Genomic DNA, 19,811 nt, shown 5'->3' with positions numbered 1-19,811 from the left:
AACTTTACTGCAACCACTTGTGGAAATTATTGGTAAATAAAGGGGCTCAGACTACGTTCACAACATTTTCATGCAGTTTATTACCAAGATGTTAACTACATTAAGCAACTTACTATGCTGATGCCGCTACTAATTGATAACATAAAATCTAATGTTAGGAATTTATGTATCTACGTAAATCTGTTAAACGCAGTTTATTCGCTTTATACTCGTACGTTGTGTTTTATTTACTCGTGAACATTTACAATCAGACAGGTTTCTCTAACTATGAACTTAATAGGGGCACGTGGGAAGCTTTCAAAATGAAAAAAATAAATATAAAATGTAAAAGTAAAATTCAGAAATTATGATCCGAGTTCTACAATGTTGCTATAACACTAAACGTAGCATAGAGTGGTATTTCCCAAAAATCACTTATTGGGACCGTGCAAGTTCGACAAAGCGACACCTGGTTTCTACGCTCAGCAACTTTCTTCGCACTTTTAATTATATTGGCCAATTATATTAGTCCTGGTTAATGGATAATTGTCAAGGCCATAGTCCAAAAAAATAATAAGAAGACAAAGTAAGATTTAGGTTATGTTATTAGAAAGTAAACAATTGTATGTAGTAAATAAAATTAGTTATTAAAATGCGGTACTGCAAGCAAAATACAATTAATTAAATTTATCTTTATATAATAATTGCATATCATATCAATATTGTGGAGCAATATATAATTTTTCTTCTTCAACGACAGTAGGTATGAAATGTACGTCAATTTGACAATTTCAATTGACAATATGAATTATTTAAGAAAGTTGCAATATTTCTCCGCTATTCGCTCACGGTCGTTTCTCGTATCCCCTCCAAGTACTTGCACACCGTAAATTCGCTGTGAGCCGATGAGTAGAGGGGATTTGACAGTTTTCGCCAGCGCTGTTAGTGGCAGTTTTGTGCATTGAATTTGAATAATTTTGTCAGAAAAGTACAAGTTTCAAACCGCGAGAGAGCGCTACCCACGAAACTCACAGCCAATAAAAACAGAGGTAACCTCTAAATTTCATATAAACTTCTTCTTTTTCTCAATGGCCTCTTGCGTAAGCAGTCATCCAGTCGCACGAATTTATATATTAAATATTAAAATTATAATGAATAAAATAAAAAAAAAAACATAATTACTTTTACTATTAATTCTGTGTATTTGTTCAGTAATCAGGTTACAATAATATTTCAGTTCATAATTTGTGTTTTTCTAGATAAATATCTATTTTTCTCGTTTTGTATATTTCACATACACCAATTTTATCAGAAAAGTACAAGTTTCAAACCGCGAGAGAGCGCTACCGTCGACATCCAATTTTGCCGTGAATAAGAAGAAATTTAAGAAATTATTTGATAAAATAAAATATATCCTATAATAGAACATGTTATATTTCGTCAAATTTTTTCATTTTCTTTTGATTCACGGTAAAATCACAGGACATTTTAGATCATCTGTGGGTAAAATTGGATGTCAAATTGTGTTTTGTACCACAAACCATACATTTTGTACACGTCAAATTTGTCCTTGAAGAAGTTGGTAAATTTCTTCATCAATGTATTGTTGGTGTAAACCGGGTTTTAGGGGCGGTCTTTTCACCTCCAAATAACAAGTTATTGGGAAGTTTATCTGGCAGATTACATGTAAATCTGTCAGATAAACTTCCCGATAACTAGTTATCCGGAGGTGAAAAGACCGGGTCTTAGTCCATTGAAATGTTACATTTTTTAGGACTTAGCTTGGGTTTTTAGAGAACGCAGTTTTATTTTTTTAATTTCTAGAGGGGGGATCAGGAGAAGCTTAAGATTAGATCAAGTTTGTGGGGTCGCCACCCATGTCTCCCTGCCGCCACCTAGGAAAAAGGGGCGCAAAGGGTTTTCACGCAGTGTCTCGTAAACTAGCAACCCTACATAAAATGTAATAAAACATAATATGTAGAAAATTAAATTCTACAATTTGATTTCTATTACTTTTTATCGTCAAGGGACCAACAAAAAAGTTATAAACAAAAATAAGTGAAAATTTTATAATAAATTTCCTTTCGGAGGTTATAACTTTTTTCAGTTCAGTTTAGAATAAAATGACATCCCGGCAATTTTGTAGAGGGTTTTCCAACGAAAAATTTTCAGTAGTAATTGCAAGAGAGCTCTAAAATTGTCGATTTGTTTCCCGAGTGACCCTTTGACAGTTTTGCTAAAAAATGCTAGTTTTTAAAATTTTTGTTTTGGCTACGTTTTTATGTGAAATACCACTCTTTGCGTAGTGTAAATAGGACAGACTTGATATATTTGACTAATTTTACAAATTATATTACAAAACAAACTCTGGGCCTAAAACGCCTGAAAAAAAGTTAAATATAAAATTACAAAACGAATCCAAAAACTTGCCTAATATTGCTTCGCTGAACTTAATTCTTGGGACGGTAAAACGGTACCGTCCGTACGGTACGGTATAAAAAATTATTGAGGGACTCATAAAAGCCCGACTTATGTCATTTATAGTTTTTTGTGACTACGCCAAAGCTTTTGATTGTGTGAATCACAACATTTTGATAAAAAACTAAATTTCTACGGAATTCGAGGTATTTCTTTAGATTGGTTCCAATCTTACTTGGATGATAGGAAACAACTGGTTAGAGCAAATGATACAGACTCTAGTCTCAAAAACATTGTATGTGGGGTACCTCAAGGTTCAGAATTGGGTCCTCTACTTTTCCTTATCTTTATTAATGACATCACTAGTTTAAAAATCGATGGAAAAATATCTTTCTTTTTGCTGATGATACCAGTATCACTTGGAGCCACTCAAATATTGCAACTCTTCATGCTACTATAACTTCTGATCTACTTACAATAAAAACCTGGTCCGACTCTAATTTACTCTCGTTTAACGTAGACAAAACAGTAGCATTATCTTATAAAGGAGCTCTTCAACCCTTACCTCTTAATAACAGCCAGATCAGTACCGTTGATTCTGTAAAATTTTTTGGTATTTTTTTAGACAGCAACCTTAAATGGTCCCTCTATATCGATTTGTTAAGAAAGAAACTATCTTCAACTTGCTATGCTATAAGATCTGTTTCGAATAAACCCAATTCAGCATCTTCCAAAATAACATATTTTTCTTTGTTCGAGTCACATCTTCGTTATGGTCTTCCTTTTTGGGGTTCTGGTACAGCTGCCCAATTCGATGTTATTTTCAAATTAACAAAAAAGAGCAATACGATATCTGTTTGGCCTCAGAAGAACAACACATTGCAGAAGTTACTTCAAAGATCACGGAATTTTAACCCTTCCACCTTTGTATATTTTAGAAACTGTTTGCTTAATTCGTAAACATTTATATATCTTTCCACCAAGACCTAATCATGACTAATTCACGAGAAATTCTACCTTTGACGTCTATTTACCGACTCCGTCCTCTGAGTTAGTAAAGAAATCTATATTATATTCCGCAAAAAAACTTTACAACCATCTCCCTCTACACCTTAATCTGCAGCATCTGTAACCAAATTCCGCAAACTGACAAAAGCCTACTACCTATCTGAAAGACCATATTATTCAGTAGAAGAGTTTTTTAATCAATAACTAGGAAATTGCAGTACCCTTTGCACAAGTAGTATTTTTATTATTATTTTTTATCTACATACAGAGAAGGGCTAAATTATGGAATAAATTAATTTTCTCTAAAATGGACGACTTTGGAGAAAAATCCCGAAATAGGTCGATTTTGATTTTTAAATTACAATTTTTTGGCATATATTTCATACTAGTGACGTCATTCATCTGGGCGTGATGACGTAATCGATGATTTTTTTAAATGAGAATAGGTGCCGTGTGGTACCTCATTTGAAAGGGTGTTCAATTCTCTATTCAATAATATAAACATTAATATCATTATTTATACAGGGTGGCCAAAAAATAAATTTTTGAATTAAATTAATTGACGAAAAAAGAAGAATGTATGCAATTTATTTAACTCAAAATACATTCTATCACTTTCAGAAAATAGGAAATAATGTTTATTTGGCAAATAAACATTGCTTTTCGCTTAAATTAAATGTTCAAACTGCCAAGTGGTAGGTGGGAGGCTGTTTGTGATTTAATTTAAGCGAAAAGAAATGTTTATTTGTAAAATAAGCATTTTTTTCTATTTACTGACAGCAATACAATGTATTTTTAGTTAAATAAATTACATACATTCTTCTTTTTGCGTCAATTAATTTAATTCAAAAATTATTTTTTTGGTCACCCTCTATAAATAATGATATTATTATTTATATTACTGAATAGAGAATTAAACACCGTTTCAAATGAGGTGCCACACGACCCCTATTCCCATTTAAAAAATCATTGATTACGTCATCACGCCCAGATGGATGACGTCACTAGTATGAAATATATGCAAAAAAATTGTAATTTAAAAATAAAAATCGACCTGTTTCGCGATTTTTCTCCAAAGTGGTCCATTTTAGATAAAATTAATTTATTCCATAATTTAGCCCCTCTCTGTATATTTGGTGTCATATGCAGCAGCTTAACTTTTAAACTTATTAATTACTAGGTAGACTATGCAATTTGCCATTTATTTAAATTTTGCAATTAATTCTTTCTGTTTAACTTCATTTTTATTATTAATATTTTAAATATATTGACGATTTATGTAATTTTAGTAAATTGAATTTGTTATTGTTTTGTTTTCTTGACTTTTTATAAACTTTGTCGATAAAATTGTACAATTTTTCATGACAATAAAGTATATTTCTATTCTATTCTATTCTACAGTTCTCTGAACGCTAAAATGTATGTCCCTCATATCTATACATACTTCATTCATTCATTCGTTAAGCTTCGAAATCCCTAGGGATTGTGGCTAATGCCTCGCGGCGTTCAAAATCCTATTCTTGGGTGAGGTGGGTTACTCCTCTGTCATTTATAGCTTGCTGTGTATATTTGCTGCTGTCGTGAATCTTTTGAATTTATTACTGTCCTTGCTCTGAATTTTCCAATATTTAACGTTTCTTTTATCTTCTACATCATCTAACCATTTTTCTTCTAGGCTTCCTCTACACCTGGACCTTAGTAGTGTCCAGTTAGTTATCCTTCTCAGCATATCGGTGTGTGAGTGTCTCTGTATATGTTTTATCCATCTAAGCGAAGAGATTTTATGTATCTGACTATATTTTATCCCTCATCTTCTTCAACTTAGACATTTGTTGTAATTCTTCTTTTTCCCTCTCTTGTTACATTGGGGCCAAGTATCTTTCTCATTATTTTTCTCTCACATTTCAGAAGGCTCTTTCTTGTTAATTGTCGTTGTTTCCATTCAAAATGTAACAACAGGTCTAATTAAGGTCTTATATAGGTTCATCTTTGTTCTCTTTCTTATAGCCTCGTTTCTCAGCAGATTTCTTTTAAGCAGTCCATATGTTTTTTGCCTTTCAGAATTCTTTCCTTTGTTCTCTCTTTTCCAGAAAAAAATTTATTATCGCTTTAACTTGTACTCTCATTTTACATACACAATTAAATACAAGAAAACTACAAAGGAAGAGAGTAAATCAGGATACAAACATGTCTAATAGTTTTAAATCATTATCGTTTAATGTTTCTGCAAAATATTTTTAGAATAGTATTTGAGGACTTCCATACTTCCCCTCCATTGTATAACTGGAATGTTGAAAGTGGATATACCCAAAGAGAAGTAGCAATGTATCCTAGAAGAGCTTTGAGAGTTGGACTGAAGAATGCTTTATATATTGTCCTTAAAACAAAAAAATCAGATGTAGAGTATGAATGCGCTTTAGACGAGTCTGGTTATCGCGTAAGTATACTGTCAACTTCGTTTTTTAGTGTAAATTTATTATAGGTATATGTCTACTCAGGGACCCCGCAAGGCTGATTGCCGCCCGCGTGCGTGACATATTTTAGCGCCTTTTAAATCTACTATACAGGGTGAGTGGGGAGGAACGCACCAAACTTTAAACTGTATAATATACTAAAAAATAACTCATATGTTGTTATTCGATAAACAATAATATTTTGTCATTTCAAAGTTTTTAAACAAATTTTATACAGGGTGTCTACATAACTAGGAACCATATGGGAAACTGTTTTATTATTAATTTTACGAGAAAAAGTTATTCTACATAAAAAGTTCTGCATTGTCTAGAAATCAGAATGCAACCATCAAATATCAAATTTTATGAATCTTTACGAGGTATGTCAAAAAATATGAATTTCGGTCAAGAGCAAAGTACGTTTATTTTTCACAATATTGAAAAGTTGTTATGAAAAGTTGTTCAGCGTTAAAAACTATGTTTCTATATGCAATTACGTCCTTCTAATTTAAATGAGGCCCTTTGAACACAAGGGGTATAAGTCACAATTTTAGAAAATCAGATTGTAAATACAAAAATGGACTCCCAAGCACTTATAAATAAGACATGGTGGCTTCAAACTTTCTACATAAACTAACAATAAAATGATCAAAAAAGACATGTCATTGAAAACATGCTAAGTAGTTCCTATATACCAAGATTTTTAAAATTTTTCTAGAACTTTGAACATTGTTTTCTCAAAACTTGTCACTTATACCCCTTGTGTTCTAAAGGCCTCATATATTGTGATCTAGAAAGGCACCTTACTTTTGATCGAAACTCATATTTTTTTACATATATCTCATATTAAAAAATTGAAAAAAATTGATTTTGGTGGTTGCATCTTAGATTTTAGACCATGTAAAGCTTTTTAAAAAGAACTTTTTATTGTACATTAATTGTACTTTTCAACAACGCCCTTTTCATTTATTACAAATAATGTTATAACTCTTTTATTATTAATTAATTAATTAATTAATTCAATAACAGTAAAAGAGTTATCGCATTATTCGTACTAAATGAAAAGGGCGTTGGGTATCTGTATTTCATTTAAAAGGATGTAATTGCGTATTAAAACATAGTTTTTAATTAATTCCAAACAACTTTTCATAATAGTAATTTTCAATATTGTGAAATATAAGGTACTCTTGATCGAAATTCAAATTTTTGATACTCATAAGATTGACACAATTTTATATTAGATTCCATTTTAGTGTTTACACTATGCAAAGCATTTTATGAAGAATACATTTTTTCCGTAAAATTAATAATAAAAAAGTTTCCCATATGGTTCCAAGTTACGCAGATACAATGTCTTAATTATTTTCTTTTTTTTTTCAAAATAAATTGTAAATTATGGATTTTATTAGAGGAAATCCGATTATAACTATTTAAAATGAATTATTATTATTCTATGCAATGATTATGATACTTACCATTTTCACAATTAATTTAATTTCCACACCACTTAAAATAACAACAAATAAAAAAGATTGTCCAATATTTTTTACACGAAAACAAAAGTTTAAAATCAGGGCAGAACAAACCCAACGGATATTGCAATAATACCTAGTCGTAGGTAATAACTGTTAACACCAATATAAAATAAAATTTTAAACCTTTCACTGCATGAAACCACCCCTTCACCAGTAACAGTAAATAATGTTTGTGCCTAATAAACACATAGACGAGAAGGGAAAAGATACTCAAGTCAAATACATAATCGTAATTCATAGAATATTTGTTTACTTAAGGGAAATTATCATAAATTCGAGTAAAAGATTCACTTTGTACGAGTAAAACTGCTTGATCAAGCAAGTTGTGTTTTTGTTGGAGTAAAACTGCTAAGTTGCGTTTTATGGGTGTTAATTTATGTTTCTACTCGTCAAGGAGTGTGATTTGATGTTTATTTGACTATTTTGAGTGTCGCTTTAGTTTACAACGCGGGCTCCAGACTCTCGGCGAAGTTACTTTGCCAAAGTTGACCGAAGTCCGAAGTGCCTCTCTACACACTCGTTCTACTTCGCGAGGAACACATTCAAGCGGTGCGATACCGACAAAAATTCCTTTGACTCGGACGCGCCATACCGACAGAAAATGGAAGTAGACCGAAGTGAGGCAAAATTACACAAGGTGGCCGTCGACACTCTCGTACTTGTTGAGCCTCGGCGAGAGTGTGGAGCACGTATAAAATCGATTTGATATTATGCCAAGCGTAATTCAATCTACTTCAAAGAAAAAAATTAGGAAGGAACAACAAAATGTAATATATTTTTGACGAAGTAAGTTCAACATTTCAGGACGGGAATAATTATTTTTTCAGTAATAACACAATATTTTATTTTTGAGATTTCTCTAGCTGTTCATCAAATAATTAAAATTGTATATAAAAAATGATTATCTCATTTAAAATAAATATTTTTCTTATTTACCAAACCTTCGGTTTGGCGCCCTTTTGGGGTTACGCCCGCGTGCGCCGCACGCGTTGCACGCCCGGTTACGGGGGCCCTGTGTCTACTAACAGTTTTGTTTGTAAATTAATTGTAGAATCCTTTTCGTTTTCTATATTCGTCGTCTCTATGCCTTGTAAATTGTGAAAGGCAGAGATTCAGAATGTTAACAGAGAATGGTTCCAATAAGAAAAGTTTTCAGATATAAATTACTGTATTAGTATGCTCTGTATTTTCTCTCTGTTATGAGATTGCTCAGCATATTCTTATTTCGGTTAATTAATTAATTATTTTAATTATTACTCATGGAAACAAAACAAAAATTAAATAAAACCTTCCAATAAAATTTATTCCCAGGGCTAAATTATATTAATGTATTACCTTTAGTTTGTGGCTTCTAAACAGTATCTCTAGTTGCTTACTTCATCCAGGAGAGAACAGGGAAAATAAATATACTCAATGTCATATAAATTCTATAAATATTATTTATTTATCCAATATACCATAAATATAAGATATAAATGTATGTTAAAACTCAATTTTGTGGCAACTATTTCTTATCTAATAAATTAATCTTTAATTCTGCTATCTCCTTTTTTTTATCAAAATTTTCATTTAAATAATTCGTTAAACTGTTCTTACTATTATATAAAAAAACCAAAATTTACTTTTCACCTTTTGAATAGCTTACTTATTTCTTCTTTGAATTTATGAATGACTAAATGATGCTGTAGAACTGTTCAATAAAAAATTAAACAAATATGGTATGTGATATAAAACAACTCTCTCCTTTTCACCAATAATCTGACTAACCTTTTTTCTCTTCTTTACTTCTTCTCTTGGATTGTGTAGTCCTCGTTTCTCCCACACGTGCTCCTCGGATGCTACGACGATCCTTCTCGTCCAAATTTCTTCACAAACAAACAACAGCACTCGCTCGAAATCTCTCCTCAGTTTTCTCTCTGCTCGATATCTTATGCAAATTGATACCAACCGGCTACTCGTTCCAGACAGAAACAGGAATCTCTTCGGACACAAGGAGATTTAACTTCTCAACTCGATCAACGATTTCGTTTCAACACGATTCTGCTTACACGGCCGCCAACTTCACCACTTTACACAGACTTCTTACTTTTCAAAAACTGGACTGCTCTCTCCAGATCTTCATTACACAGTGAAACTTTTTTCTCCTCAAACTCATACTCAAACACTCTATTCTTCCTCCATTCGTCTATCTCGCCAAACACAAAACATCCTTTCTACACAGTACATCCCTAATTTTATTTCTTAAGAAAAAATTATTTTTGTATACAACTTTTCCGTTTAGTCAAATTCCAGGAATACCAAAATTACTTTTGTGTTCTACATACTATAAAAAACCGATATGCTAAAACTCAACAATTGTTTTTACCGTCTTTCCTTCTAAGAGGCATTTATAAACGTCCTATTGTTCACTTCAACGCGAATACATGTACTTTCTAATCTGACCGTATTAATTGTATAAGTCCGTCCATAGAATCATTAATACCGAACGATTTTCACTTTCTACGAAACACTGCTTATGACTAACTAATAATATTTACAATTTTTGGCCATATACAGAGCGATGAAAATCTATGATCTCGTGATCTTTGAAATAAATTAATTTTCTAAATTTTTCCCATAAAAATTATGTAACAGTATATTATTTTTAATAACGTATTCTGTATCTGAGACTTTCCTATTTTCTTCAGTTTTGTTTGTATTCAATTTAAAAAAATTATCAGTTGAGAAAATTGAGTTGTAATTTCAATAAAAATCTGTTATGAAAGAAACGACCTGTGTGACATTTGGAGACAGGTCATCGAGTGTTGTTCTGTGCTTTCTGTCTATAGTACGTACAGAAGAGCACCCCTCAATTTGAGTTCCATCCTCCTTCTTGGTTCAATTTTCTAAGCGAGATAAGTGGATGGACGAGAACTTGGAGCAAGCCAACCTGGTTCAGAGTTGGGTCCAAAATGCAGAGGTGCTGGAATATATGGTAGCGGAATATCGGATTTGAGTATAGCTAGGTCCTCGGTTCCGATGCATCGGTCTAGGCTTACTCAGACAGGAGTATCTCTATCTGCTCTGACAATCAAGCAGCGCTAAGGGCTTTGGAAGCACCCAAAGTCAGCCCTAAGCTGGTTTTTTAGTGCAAGAGAACACTGGCTGGTGGTGCGTTGACCAAAAGAGTTAATTTGGTATGGGTACTGAGACACACAGATGCGGAAGGAAACGAACGCGCTGACGCTCTGGTAAGACAGGACTCATCCACTCTGCCTACGAGACCCGAACCTGAGATTGGAGTGTCCTTCAATAATGGTCGAGGTAACCTCATTTTGCGGAGGTTACAAGATTCCTGGGCCAGGTGAGGATGTATGAGACAAGCTAAGCAGTCACATAGTGGTGCCACCTAAATTACATCTTAACTTCTATTTCTAGACCGTGGAAGATGCACTCTGGTGGTCAGTATTCTTACCGACCAATGTAGACTCAGGAGGTACCTACATCTGCTTGGATTAGCAGATGGCCCAGGGTACCGTCTATGTAATGAGGAGGGGGAAACCTCATATGTCCTCTGGAAGTGTCCGACACTGGCCTCTCAGAGGTGGTAGCTCCTGAGTCCTGTCTTTATGAGGGAGTTACCCCTCATAAAGACCGAGTTGATCGAGGCAAATGAGTGAGTTACCTCTAAAGAAACTTGTGGCTTTCTGTGAGGCCACAAGGTAACTAAAGGATAAGAAGTTCGGTACGGCATGAAGAACTCAGATTTAGAGTACCTGCTGATTCTGGTGGATACGGGAGCCCAGAGCAGCCTGGACACAAGAAAATCTCACAAATGGGTCCAGCCCCGATTTACAATAACCAATGTATGATTTTAAATATATGTATTAGGAATGGTCACAAGCTCGAGCTTAGCTTGGCTTGGCTCGAGGCTCGGCTCGTTTTACAATTCTAGCTTCGACCTCAAGCCGGTTTGTTTCTTACTAGTCGAGCTTCGAGTCGAGCCGAGCTGAATTCGAAACGAGCCGAACATTTCTTAACGAGCTTGTCAACATTTTAGCTAATGCTCTAATACTTTTTCTAATTAATTTATTTCTGCTACGACTGATACTTTTGTATAAGAATAAGTAATAATTCTTCTTCTTCTTGATGTGCCTCTCCGTGACAAATGTTGGCGATCATCATGGCAATCTTCACTTTATCTACAGCAAAGCTGCCCATATGTGTAATTCAGCAATAAGTAATTCAAACTACAAATATGTATTTTCAATACCCAGTGTGCCCGTAAATTACTACGAATGTTACATTTTACACTCATTATTATGTTTTCGAGCTCGGCTCGGCTCGAACGAGCCACGAGCCGAGGAGACACGAGCCATGAGCTCAACTTGTAGGCACAACTTGCTTAACTTGAAGTTCAGGTCGAGCTTCTATCTCGAGCTCGGCTCAGCCCGGCTCGAGTCCATTCCTAATATGTATACCTACTACGTAGTATACTATGCATAAATTTTTATTTCCAATACATCTTAAGTCGGAAAGACAGCATTTGAATGAATCCATGTCCGTTTTTGTTACCATTGTTGATTGTTGTTTTATATTTCAAAATCTACTCTACCTCGTATTATTTTCTTCAATTACCCGTAGCGCTGGAGGTAACCTACTTTTAGTTAGGGTTTTGAATTTTTTAAGAATAAAGCAGGACTTTGTTAAAAAGTCTTTTATTTTTATCAAAATATCAATCCAAACTAATATTGAAAATTTGTCAGTTTTAATTTATTTAACAAAATACGCTCTACTAGTCTTGAACCCTGTTTAATCTGGATGCTCTCCATTCATAATAAACTCGGTATTGGCATAAACAATGTCAGTTTATTGTTCAGCCAGATAACCCTGCCTGTCACATTAATGAATTTTCAGTATATCCCCCAATAGTACAGTCACTCAAGCATTTTGCTACATTCAATGTACCAAAAGTTCATTTTAAGTTGCTAAAAGGCTTTCTCTCTATTGTTTCGGTCATTAATGGATAGTTTCTAAGGATTTGAAGAGTAGAAATGGAACGAAAATAATAAAACCAGATACACAGTGGGAGGAAAAGAATAAAGTCCATTAAAATCGGATCCTGGAATATCGAAACCATGCTAGCAATATAGTAAGTAGTAGTAAAAAGACAACGGCTGCTCAACTCTACATCAACCAAACCCCTGTGAAAGAGTAAAGCACTACAACTACCTCGGCACCACAATTAATGAAGAATGGACCAACAACTAAGACATAAGAGCTCGCTTCGGAAAAGCTTCCACCTTAATTCGGATGGGGGCCTTCTTCAAAAGCCACAACCTCTCCCTTAGCATAAACGTAAGAATGCTGCGATGCTACGTCTGCGATTCGGGCAAATACGAATTTTGCATGAAAATTCGTCCCCCTTCCATTAAAAATTGACGTGTTTTTTTAAATATTGAAGAAGCTGTTGGTTTCTGAGTTTATGGGGGGGGGGGGGTCAAATTTTCGTTGAAACAAACTGTATAATGTTTCCACTATAATGGTTCTTATATAGCCTTTGTAAATAGAAGAAAGTAGAAAGTATGAGAGAAAAAGTAATACAAATTCAACGCCATTGTAATAAGTACAATAAAACAAAATACTCAATAAGTACAAGAGACGATGTAAACAGAAGGACAGAAGTAAAAAATCGGTGAAAATAAATTCCAGAGGTTCGATTATTTAAATATTTGGGGGTGTTAGTGGACGGTAAAAATGGAAGGAGTGCAGAATTAAGTAAAAGAATTAAAGTGGGGAACGTATTGGTAAAGCTTGATCAAAAAAATAAAGACAAAAAGAATGTGTGTGTACTTTGTACGCACGTAAGAAGATATTCTTCTATTATATAATAGGTAATTTAAACGAAGTAAATATACTTAAAAGGTTATTTGTACTTATTTTATTTAAAAATCAAACTAACTTTCTTTTCTACCACTTTCAAAAAAGAAGAATATCTTCAAAAATTATATAATAATATACTTACAATCATAAAATCTATAAGAAAAATAAAAAAATAATAACGTGCTTGGGGCTTGAACCCACTTCACGTCTACCGCGCCGTACGAAAGTTGACGCCATTTCAAACTGCACCAAACTCTCGTACACGTCTCTCGTGTACACAAACTAAACGTTTACACCATAAATTTATATGAATTTAATAAAATTATTAGTTTGATTTTTGTCGAAATAAAATACAACAAAATATAGAGTAAGAAAACGATATATGAGATGAAGATTTGTAGAAAGTTTGTTCGTAATCAGATTATGTAAATTATTAAAGCATTGCCTACTAATAGGTAACTACATTATTTTGTTTACATTTTCCAAATAGATAGGTATTGAAACTATTAGGTATTTCCAACTGAAACATTTAGAATTACGTACCTGCGGCTTTTCAAAACTATTTAAAAAGTCACTATAATTATAAATTTGGTTTTATTTCTGTCCACACATCAATAAAAACTAATATTATACAATATTTTTGTTTACCGATAACCTCCATATTGAACAATTATTGACAGATCATTTCAAAATTTCAACACCCAATCAGAGCCCTATAACAACTAATACCATACTGTCGGTGTGCGCATGCGCGCGGATCAATCAAATTTTACCCTCAATCGATTCGCCGCTAAAGAAGAATATCTTCAAAAATACATAGAGCAGCAATTATACAGGTGGTAGCATATGAAGTAAAAGTAATGTGTCTTACGAAAAAAAAAAAACTTGACGAAAAACTAAGAATAATTGAAAGACAAATTACGAAAAGAATACACCGATGAATAATAATAAATATAACCGAAAGGAAACATATAATAAAATTTGTTAAACCACAAACATGAGATGGTTCGCATACGTACAAAGTATAAACAGACGAAGAGAAAGACCAAACGTAAGATAGAAAAACCAACTACTAGAGGATATATCAAATATATGGAAATTGCAAACTGCGGGTATGTGATTCAGGACCGGACAGAGTGGAGAACGATACTAAAGAAAGCAAAAATAAAAACATGGTTTGCACAGGTACACCGTAACCAGTAATAAACAGACGAAGAGGAAGACCACAAGTAAGATGGAAAGACCAACTACTCGAACATATAATATAATATAAAAAAATATGGAAACTGTAAACTTTATAGAGAAATGATACAGGACCGGGCAGAGTGGAAAACGATACTAAACAAAGCAAAAACTAAAAAATATATGCGGGCAAATCACCGCGTTTAATGGATTAAAAGGGCTCACATAATATAGAGCAACTAAAAGTCATCGGTCAATATTATACAGGGTGTAACAAAAATACAGGTCATAAATTTAATCGCATATTCTGGGTAGGGATGGCGGTTTTTGACAAAACACCGGTTTTCGGTTATACCGGTTTTTTTTTGCTTACGGTTTAACCTGGTGGTTATAACTGGCCAAAAAACCGGTTTTTCCAAAAACCGGTTTCCGGTTTTTTTAATCCAATAGGTTACAAAGTCCACATCTAAAATACACTTTAGTTTGCGATACTCCATTTGACTCGATATCAATATGATCAAAATTATAATACTATCGAAAGAACATGTATTACTTTTAACACGTTTGTGTATTTGTAGAATAGGTACATTTTAACTCATTTGATACTTCCTGTATGAGTGTATCGTTTTGAAAACGTAGCGAAATTCTTGGAGATTCGTATTAGTAATCAGTAATTCGATATTCATAGTCAGAGCATTATTTTTGGTAATCAGAAAAGGTCATCCACCCACTTTCAATGTCAAGAGTTAAGTGTGAAAAATAGATGATGTTTTCGTCTAATTCAACCAGATCACTTCTTATGTAAATATTATGATTACAAATACCTTTTCAAGGAAATATTATAATAAAACTTAATAATTGTTTCTGGCTGACGTGAGATTGCTTCTGTATTTTATAAAATAAAATAAAATTTGAATTATGGTTTTGTTTGGAATAATTACTTGAGAATAATAATTATGATGGGATCCGAAATAATATCTAACCTAATCCTAATCACCGTAAAAACCTAATAACCGGTTTTTACTTTAAAAAGAAACAACCGGTTATAGCCGGGACAAAAAAACAACCGGTAAAACCGGTTATTGCGAAGTAAAAAACCGGTTTTAAGTTTAAACCGGTAGGTTTTTCCCATCCCTAATTCTGGGACCAAAAATAGTTCGATTGAACCTAACTTACCTTAGTATAAAAATATGCACATAAAGTTACAGCCCTTTGAAGTTACAAAATGAAAATCGATTTTTTCCAATATATCGAAAATTCCTAGAGATTTTTTATTGAAACTAGACATGTGGTACTTTTATAACAGGAACATCTTAAAAAAAATTATAGTAACATTTTGACACTCCATAAAAATTTTATGGGGGTTTTGTTCCTTTAAACCCCTCCAAGCTTTTGTGTACGTTCCAATTAAACTATTATTGTGGTACCATTAGTTAAACACAATGTTTTTAAAACTTTTGTGCCTCTTAGTACTTTTTCGAAAAGTCAGTTTTTATTGAGATATTTTGAATATTAGTCAAATCCACCACATATTTTTAAATGGTTAAGTACGATTATGGAGACTTGGTAATCGTATGAAAATTTATTTATAATTTACATCTTTAGGCATATTTTAAACCATATTAAAAAAGAAGCCACATCTTGATAAAAGGTGCCTTATCGAAAAAATACTAAGAGACAAAAAAGTTTTAGAAACATTGTGTTTAACTAATGTTACCTCAGTAATAGTTTAATTGGAACTTACACAAACATTTGGGGGGTGTAAAGGAACAAAACCCCCATAAATTTTTTATGTAAACATATTAAAAGAGAAGCCGCAACTCGATAAAAACTGCCTTATCGAAAAAATACTGAGAGGCAAAAAAGTTTTAAGAATAGTGAGTTTAACTAATAGTACCACAATAATAATTTAATTGGAACGTACACATAAGTTTGGGGGGTTTAAGGGAACAAAACCCCCATAAAATTTTTATAGGGTGCACAAATTTCACTATAATTTTTATGTAAGATGTTCTTGCCATAACAATGCCACACGTCCATTTTCAATAAAAAATCTCGAATAGTTTTCGATATATTGGAAAAAATCGATTTTCATTTTATGACTTCAAAGGGCTATAACTTTTTTTATGTGCACATGTGTATTAAGGCAAGTTAGGTCCAATCGATCTATTTTTGGTCCCAGAATATGTGATTTAATTTATGACCTGTATTTTTGTTACACCTTGTATATTAAAAAACATGTATTTAGTATAATTGAACATGAAACCTTATTCTTTTCTGGGCTTCTCATTTTTTTTTCATACAACGATAGTTTTTACCTATGTATATAAATAGCAAAAAGCATTCATCAAGACAATATAATTTTTAAAATCGGTGGTGAAGTTAGCTGATATACTAGTTTTCAGGAAAATCCATAGGAAAAAACTGGATTTGATTGGCTTTTACCTCATTTTCAGCCTCAGTGACCATACTACAACGTGACACATTTTAAGTGTTAATTCATTTGTAATAGAATAACTCTCTTAGGTTTAATATGTCAATATAATATGTCGAGATTCATCATATTCAATGAATAATTATCAACTTTGAAGTCTAAAGCGATAATATTAAACGGACAGTTCTATTAATAGGCAAATATGTATTATCTGCACAATGCACTAAAGGGGTTTAATACTATTGTTATAAAACATCTTTAAAATTTTAATTTTTCCGCAATTAAAACATCTTCTTTTTTCATTTTGAGATTTTGTTAAATATTTTGCAGTAAGATTAACATTTGGGATAAAATTGGTTGTTGGTTATCTGCGGCAGTGATTCCTTCACTTTGTAGAAATCTTATTTCTTTTAATTTTTGGCGAGATTGCTGCTTCGTACTCCTTGGGCTGAAATTAGTGTAGAGCTTCTTGCATTTCAACATCCATCCATTTATAGTCCATCGATGAATGCCTGTATTCCAATTTGCTCCAGAATATCTTTAGATATACAGAGTACGTCAAATGCAATAATCTTCTGATATCGGTTTCAAAGTCTTGCATGCTTCCGTTAGGATTTTGATATTGAACCTGCAGCTAGCCGTATCTTGTCTCTAAAGCTTGAGCTTAGAGACACGCTTTAGAGCTAATTCTTCTTCTTCGTCTTGCCATTCACGTCCACATCTGAACATAAGCCTCTTCAAGTCTTCCTTTCCATTGTTTTTTGTTATACGCTACTTGTAGTCAATTTTTCCCGGCAGTTCGTTTCAGATCATCTGTCCATCTCATAGGAGGTCTGTCTCTGGGTCTTTTGTGTTGGTATGGTCTCCAGGTTAGAACTGTTCTGTGCCGTTTGTTTAGATCGCTCCTAGCTACATGTCCAGCGTATTCCCATTTCAATTTTAATGATTTCTGTACCACATCGGTGACTTTGGTTTTCTGACTTATCCGTGTGTTTGTTTTCCTGTCCTTAAGTGATATGCCAAGCATTGCTCTTTCCATCGCGTGTTGAGTGACTCTGAGTATGTTCATATTTTTTTTTGTGATTGTCTATGTTTGTGCCCCATATGGTAATATCCGAATAATGCATGTATCAAAAACTTTAGATCTAAGATGTAGTTGAATTTGCTGATTTCTGAGTATATAGTTCAGTTTGCCGAATGCTGCCCATGCTAACTTTGTTCTTCTTTTTATTTCTTCCGTTTGAATTTCTCTATTTAGTATTATTTTTTGTCCTAAGTATAATATATCCTTAAACTTTTTCTATAACTTTGTCGTTTATTATTGTCACGGTTTCTTCGGAGTGCATGACTTTTGTTTTGTTTAAATTCATTTTCAGTCCTATTTTAGAAGATTCTGTGTGTAGTTCTGAAAGCATGGTTTGCAGTTCTTGTAGGCCAGTAGCTATCAGGATTATGTCATCCGGAAGAGCTAATTAGTATGTACTTATTTGATTTTCATTTTTTACCAGTGATATGATATAAAAAGTTATTGTAATATAGTAGGATATAAATAATTACTAGCTACTTTCTAATATATATTTTATATTTCAGGTGAATATTGACCTACCATTAAATATACCAGAGGTAGGAGAAAACTTTATATCAGTCCCTTTAAATCAAAGGGTTATAGTTCAAGTTACGCCACACATAATAAAAACTTCGGATGGCGTTAAAAACTTTGCTGTGTCAAAAAGAGATTGTTATTTTGAGTCAGAGAGATCCCTTAAGTTTTTTAAAAGGTATTCACATGCCAATTGCTTGCTGGAATGTAAAACTAATTATACCCTACGGGAGTGCGGGTGTGTTGGCATCAATATGCCAAGTAAGTTTTATTTACATATACAATCAGTTCATAACGTTCTACAACGTCTTCCTATTCCCAATCGCCATTATTCTCTACCATAACACATGTCTTCGTTTAATCCTCTTTCTCTCATTTCCCTATGAATTCCCTCTACCCAGTTTTTCCTAGGTCATCCTCTTTTCCGCCGCCCTTTTGGTACCCACTGTAGTACTTGCTTGGTAATCTTTCGTCTTCCATATGTTGTACGGGATCAAACCATCTTAGTTTCTTTCTTTGATATCGTCAATTATAGTATGCTTTACATCCATTATCTCCAATATTCTTGTATTTCACTTCTTGATACACAAGCGGCTCTTCTCCAGAGGTCCATTTCAGTTGTTCTTAGCATATTTTCGGATTTTTCTTTAAGTGACCAAACTTCGCTGCTAAATGTTATAATGTTCTCTGTTATAGATGTTAAGTTTACATTTTTAATACTTTGGTCCAATAGGATTGTATGCACCTTTCTTGGATATTCTTGTCCAATGTTCCATCTTGTGTAATTTTAAGCCCCAAGTATTTCTATTGCTGACAGTGATTAATAGTTATAACATTTTCTAACGCTAGATCCTGCTGTATACCTCCGGCGCACATATATTACATTTTTTTGATATTCACTTTTAAACCCCAGTTCCGGTACTCTTTTGTGATTTTGCCGGTCATAATATATTCAATGTCAAATTGGAAATGTCTTAAAGCTAACTAAAAGACATGACATAAATATTATAATGGGCGATTTGAACGCTAAAGTCGGTCAAGGAGAAGTGGAGAATTGTGTGGGGCGATATGGACTCGGGGAAAGAAATGAACGTGGCGATAGGCTTGCTGATTTATGTATCAATGAGGAACTCATAATTGCAAATACCTTGTTCAAACTTCCTAAACGGAGACTATATACATGGAAGTCACCAGCTGACAATAAAAACAAAATAGTCAGAAATCAAATAGATTATATTATCGTCAACAGAAGATATAGAAATTCTATAATATCATCTAAAACTTATCCAGGAGCGGACATATCCTCCGATCACAACCCGGTTGTTTTGTCTATGAGAGTG

At 33.2% G+C, this 19,811-nt stretch overlaps 1 protein-coding gene across 6 annotated transcripts in view; it reads left to right on the top strand.

Annotated features, from left to right (window-relative positions):
• The window catches only part of LOC126890677 (pickpocket protein 28-like), a 106,450-nt gene that overhangs the window by 63,660 nt on the left and 22,979 nt on the right, over nt 1-19,811 (top strand). For all 6 annotated transcript variants that reach the window (XM_050659799.1, XM_050659798.1, XM_050659797.1 and 3 more), the window contains exons 6-7: nt 5,647-5,842; nt 18,462-18,732. In XM_050659799.1, the coding sequence (XP_050515756.1) occupies nt 5,647-5,842; nt 18,462-18,732 (467 nt within the window). The remainder of the gene's footprint in view (nt 1-5,646; nt 5,843-18,461; nt 18,733-19,811) is intronic.

Source organism: Diabrotica virgifera, chromosome 8 (genome assembly GCF_917563875.1).
Source record: "Diabrotica virgifera virgifera chromosome 8, PGI_DIABVI_V3a".
Lineage (NCBI taxonomy): Eukaryota > Metazoa > Arthropoda > Insecta > Coleoptera > Chrysomelidae > Diabrotica > Diabrotica virgifera.
This window is presented reverse-complemented; position numbering and strand designations above follow the sequence as displayed.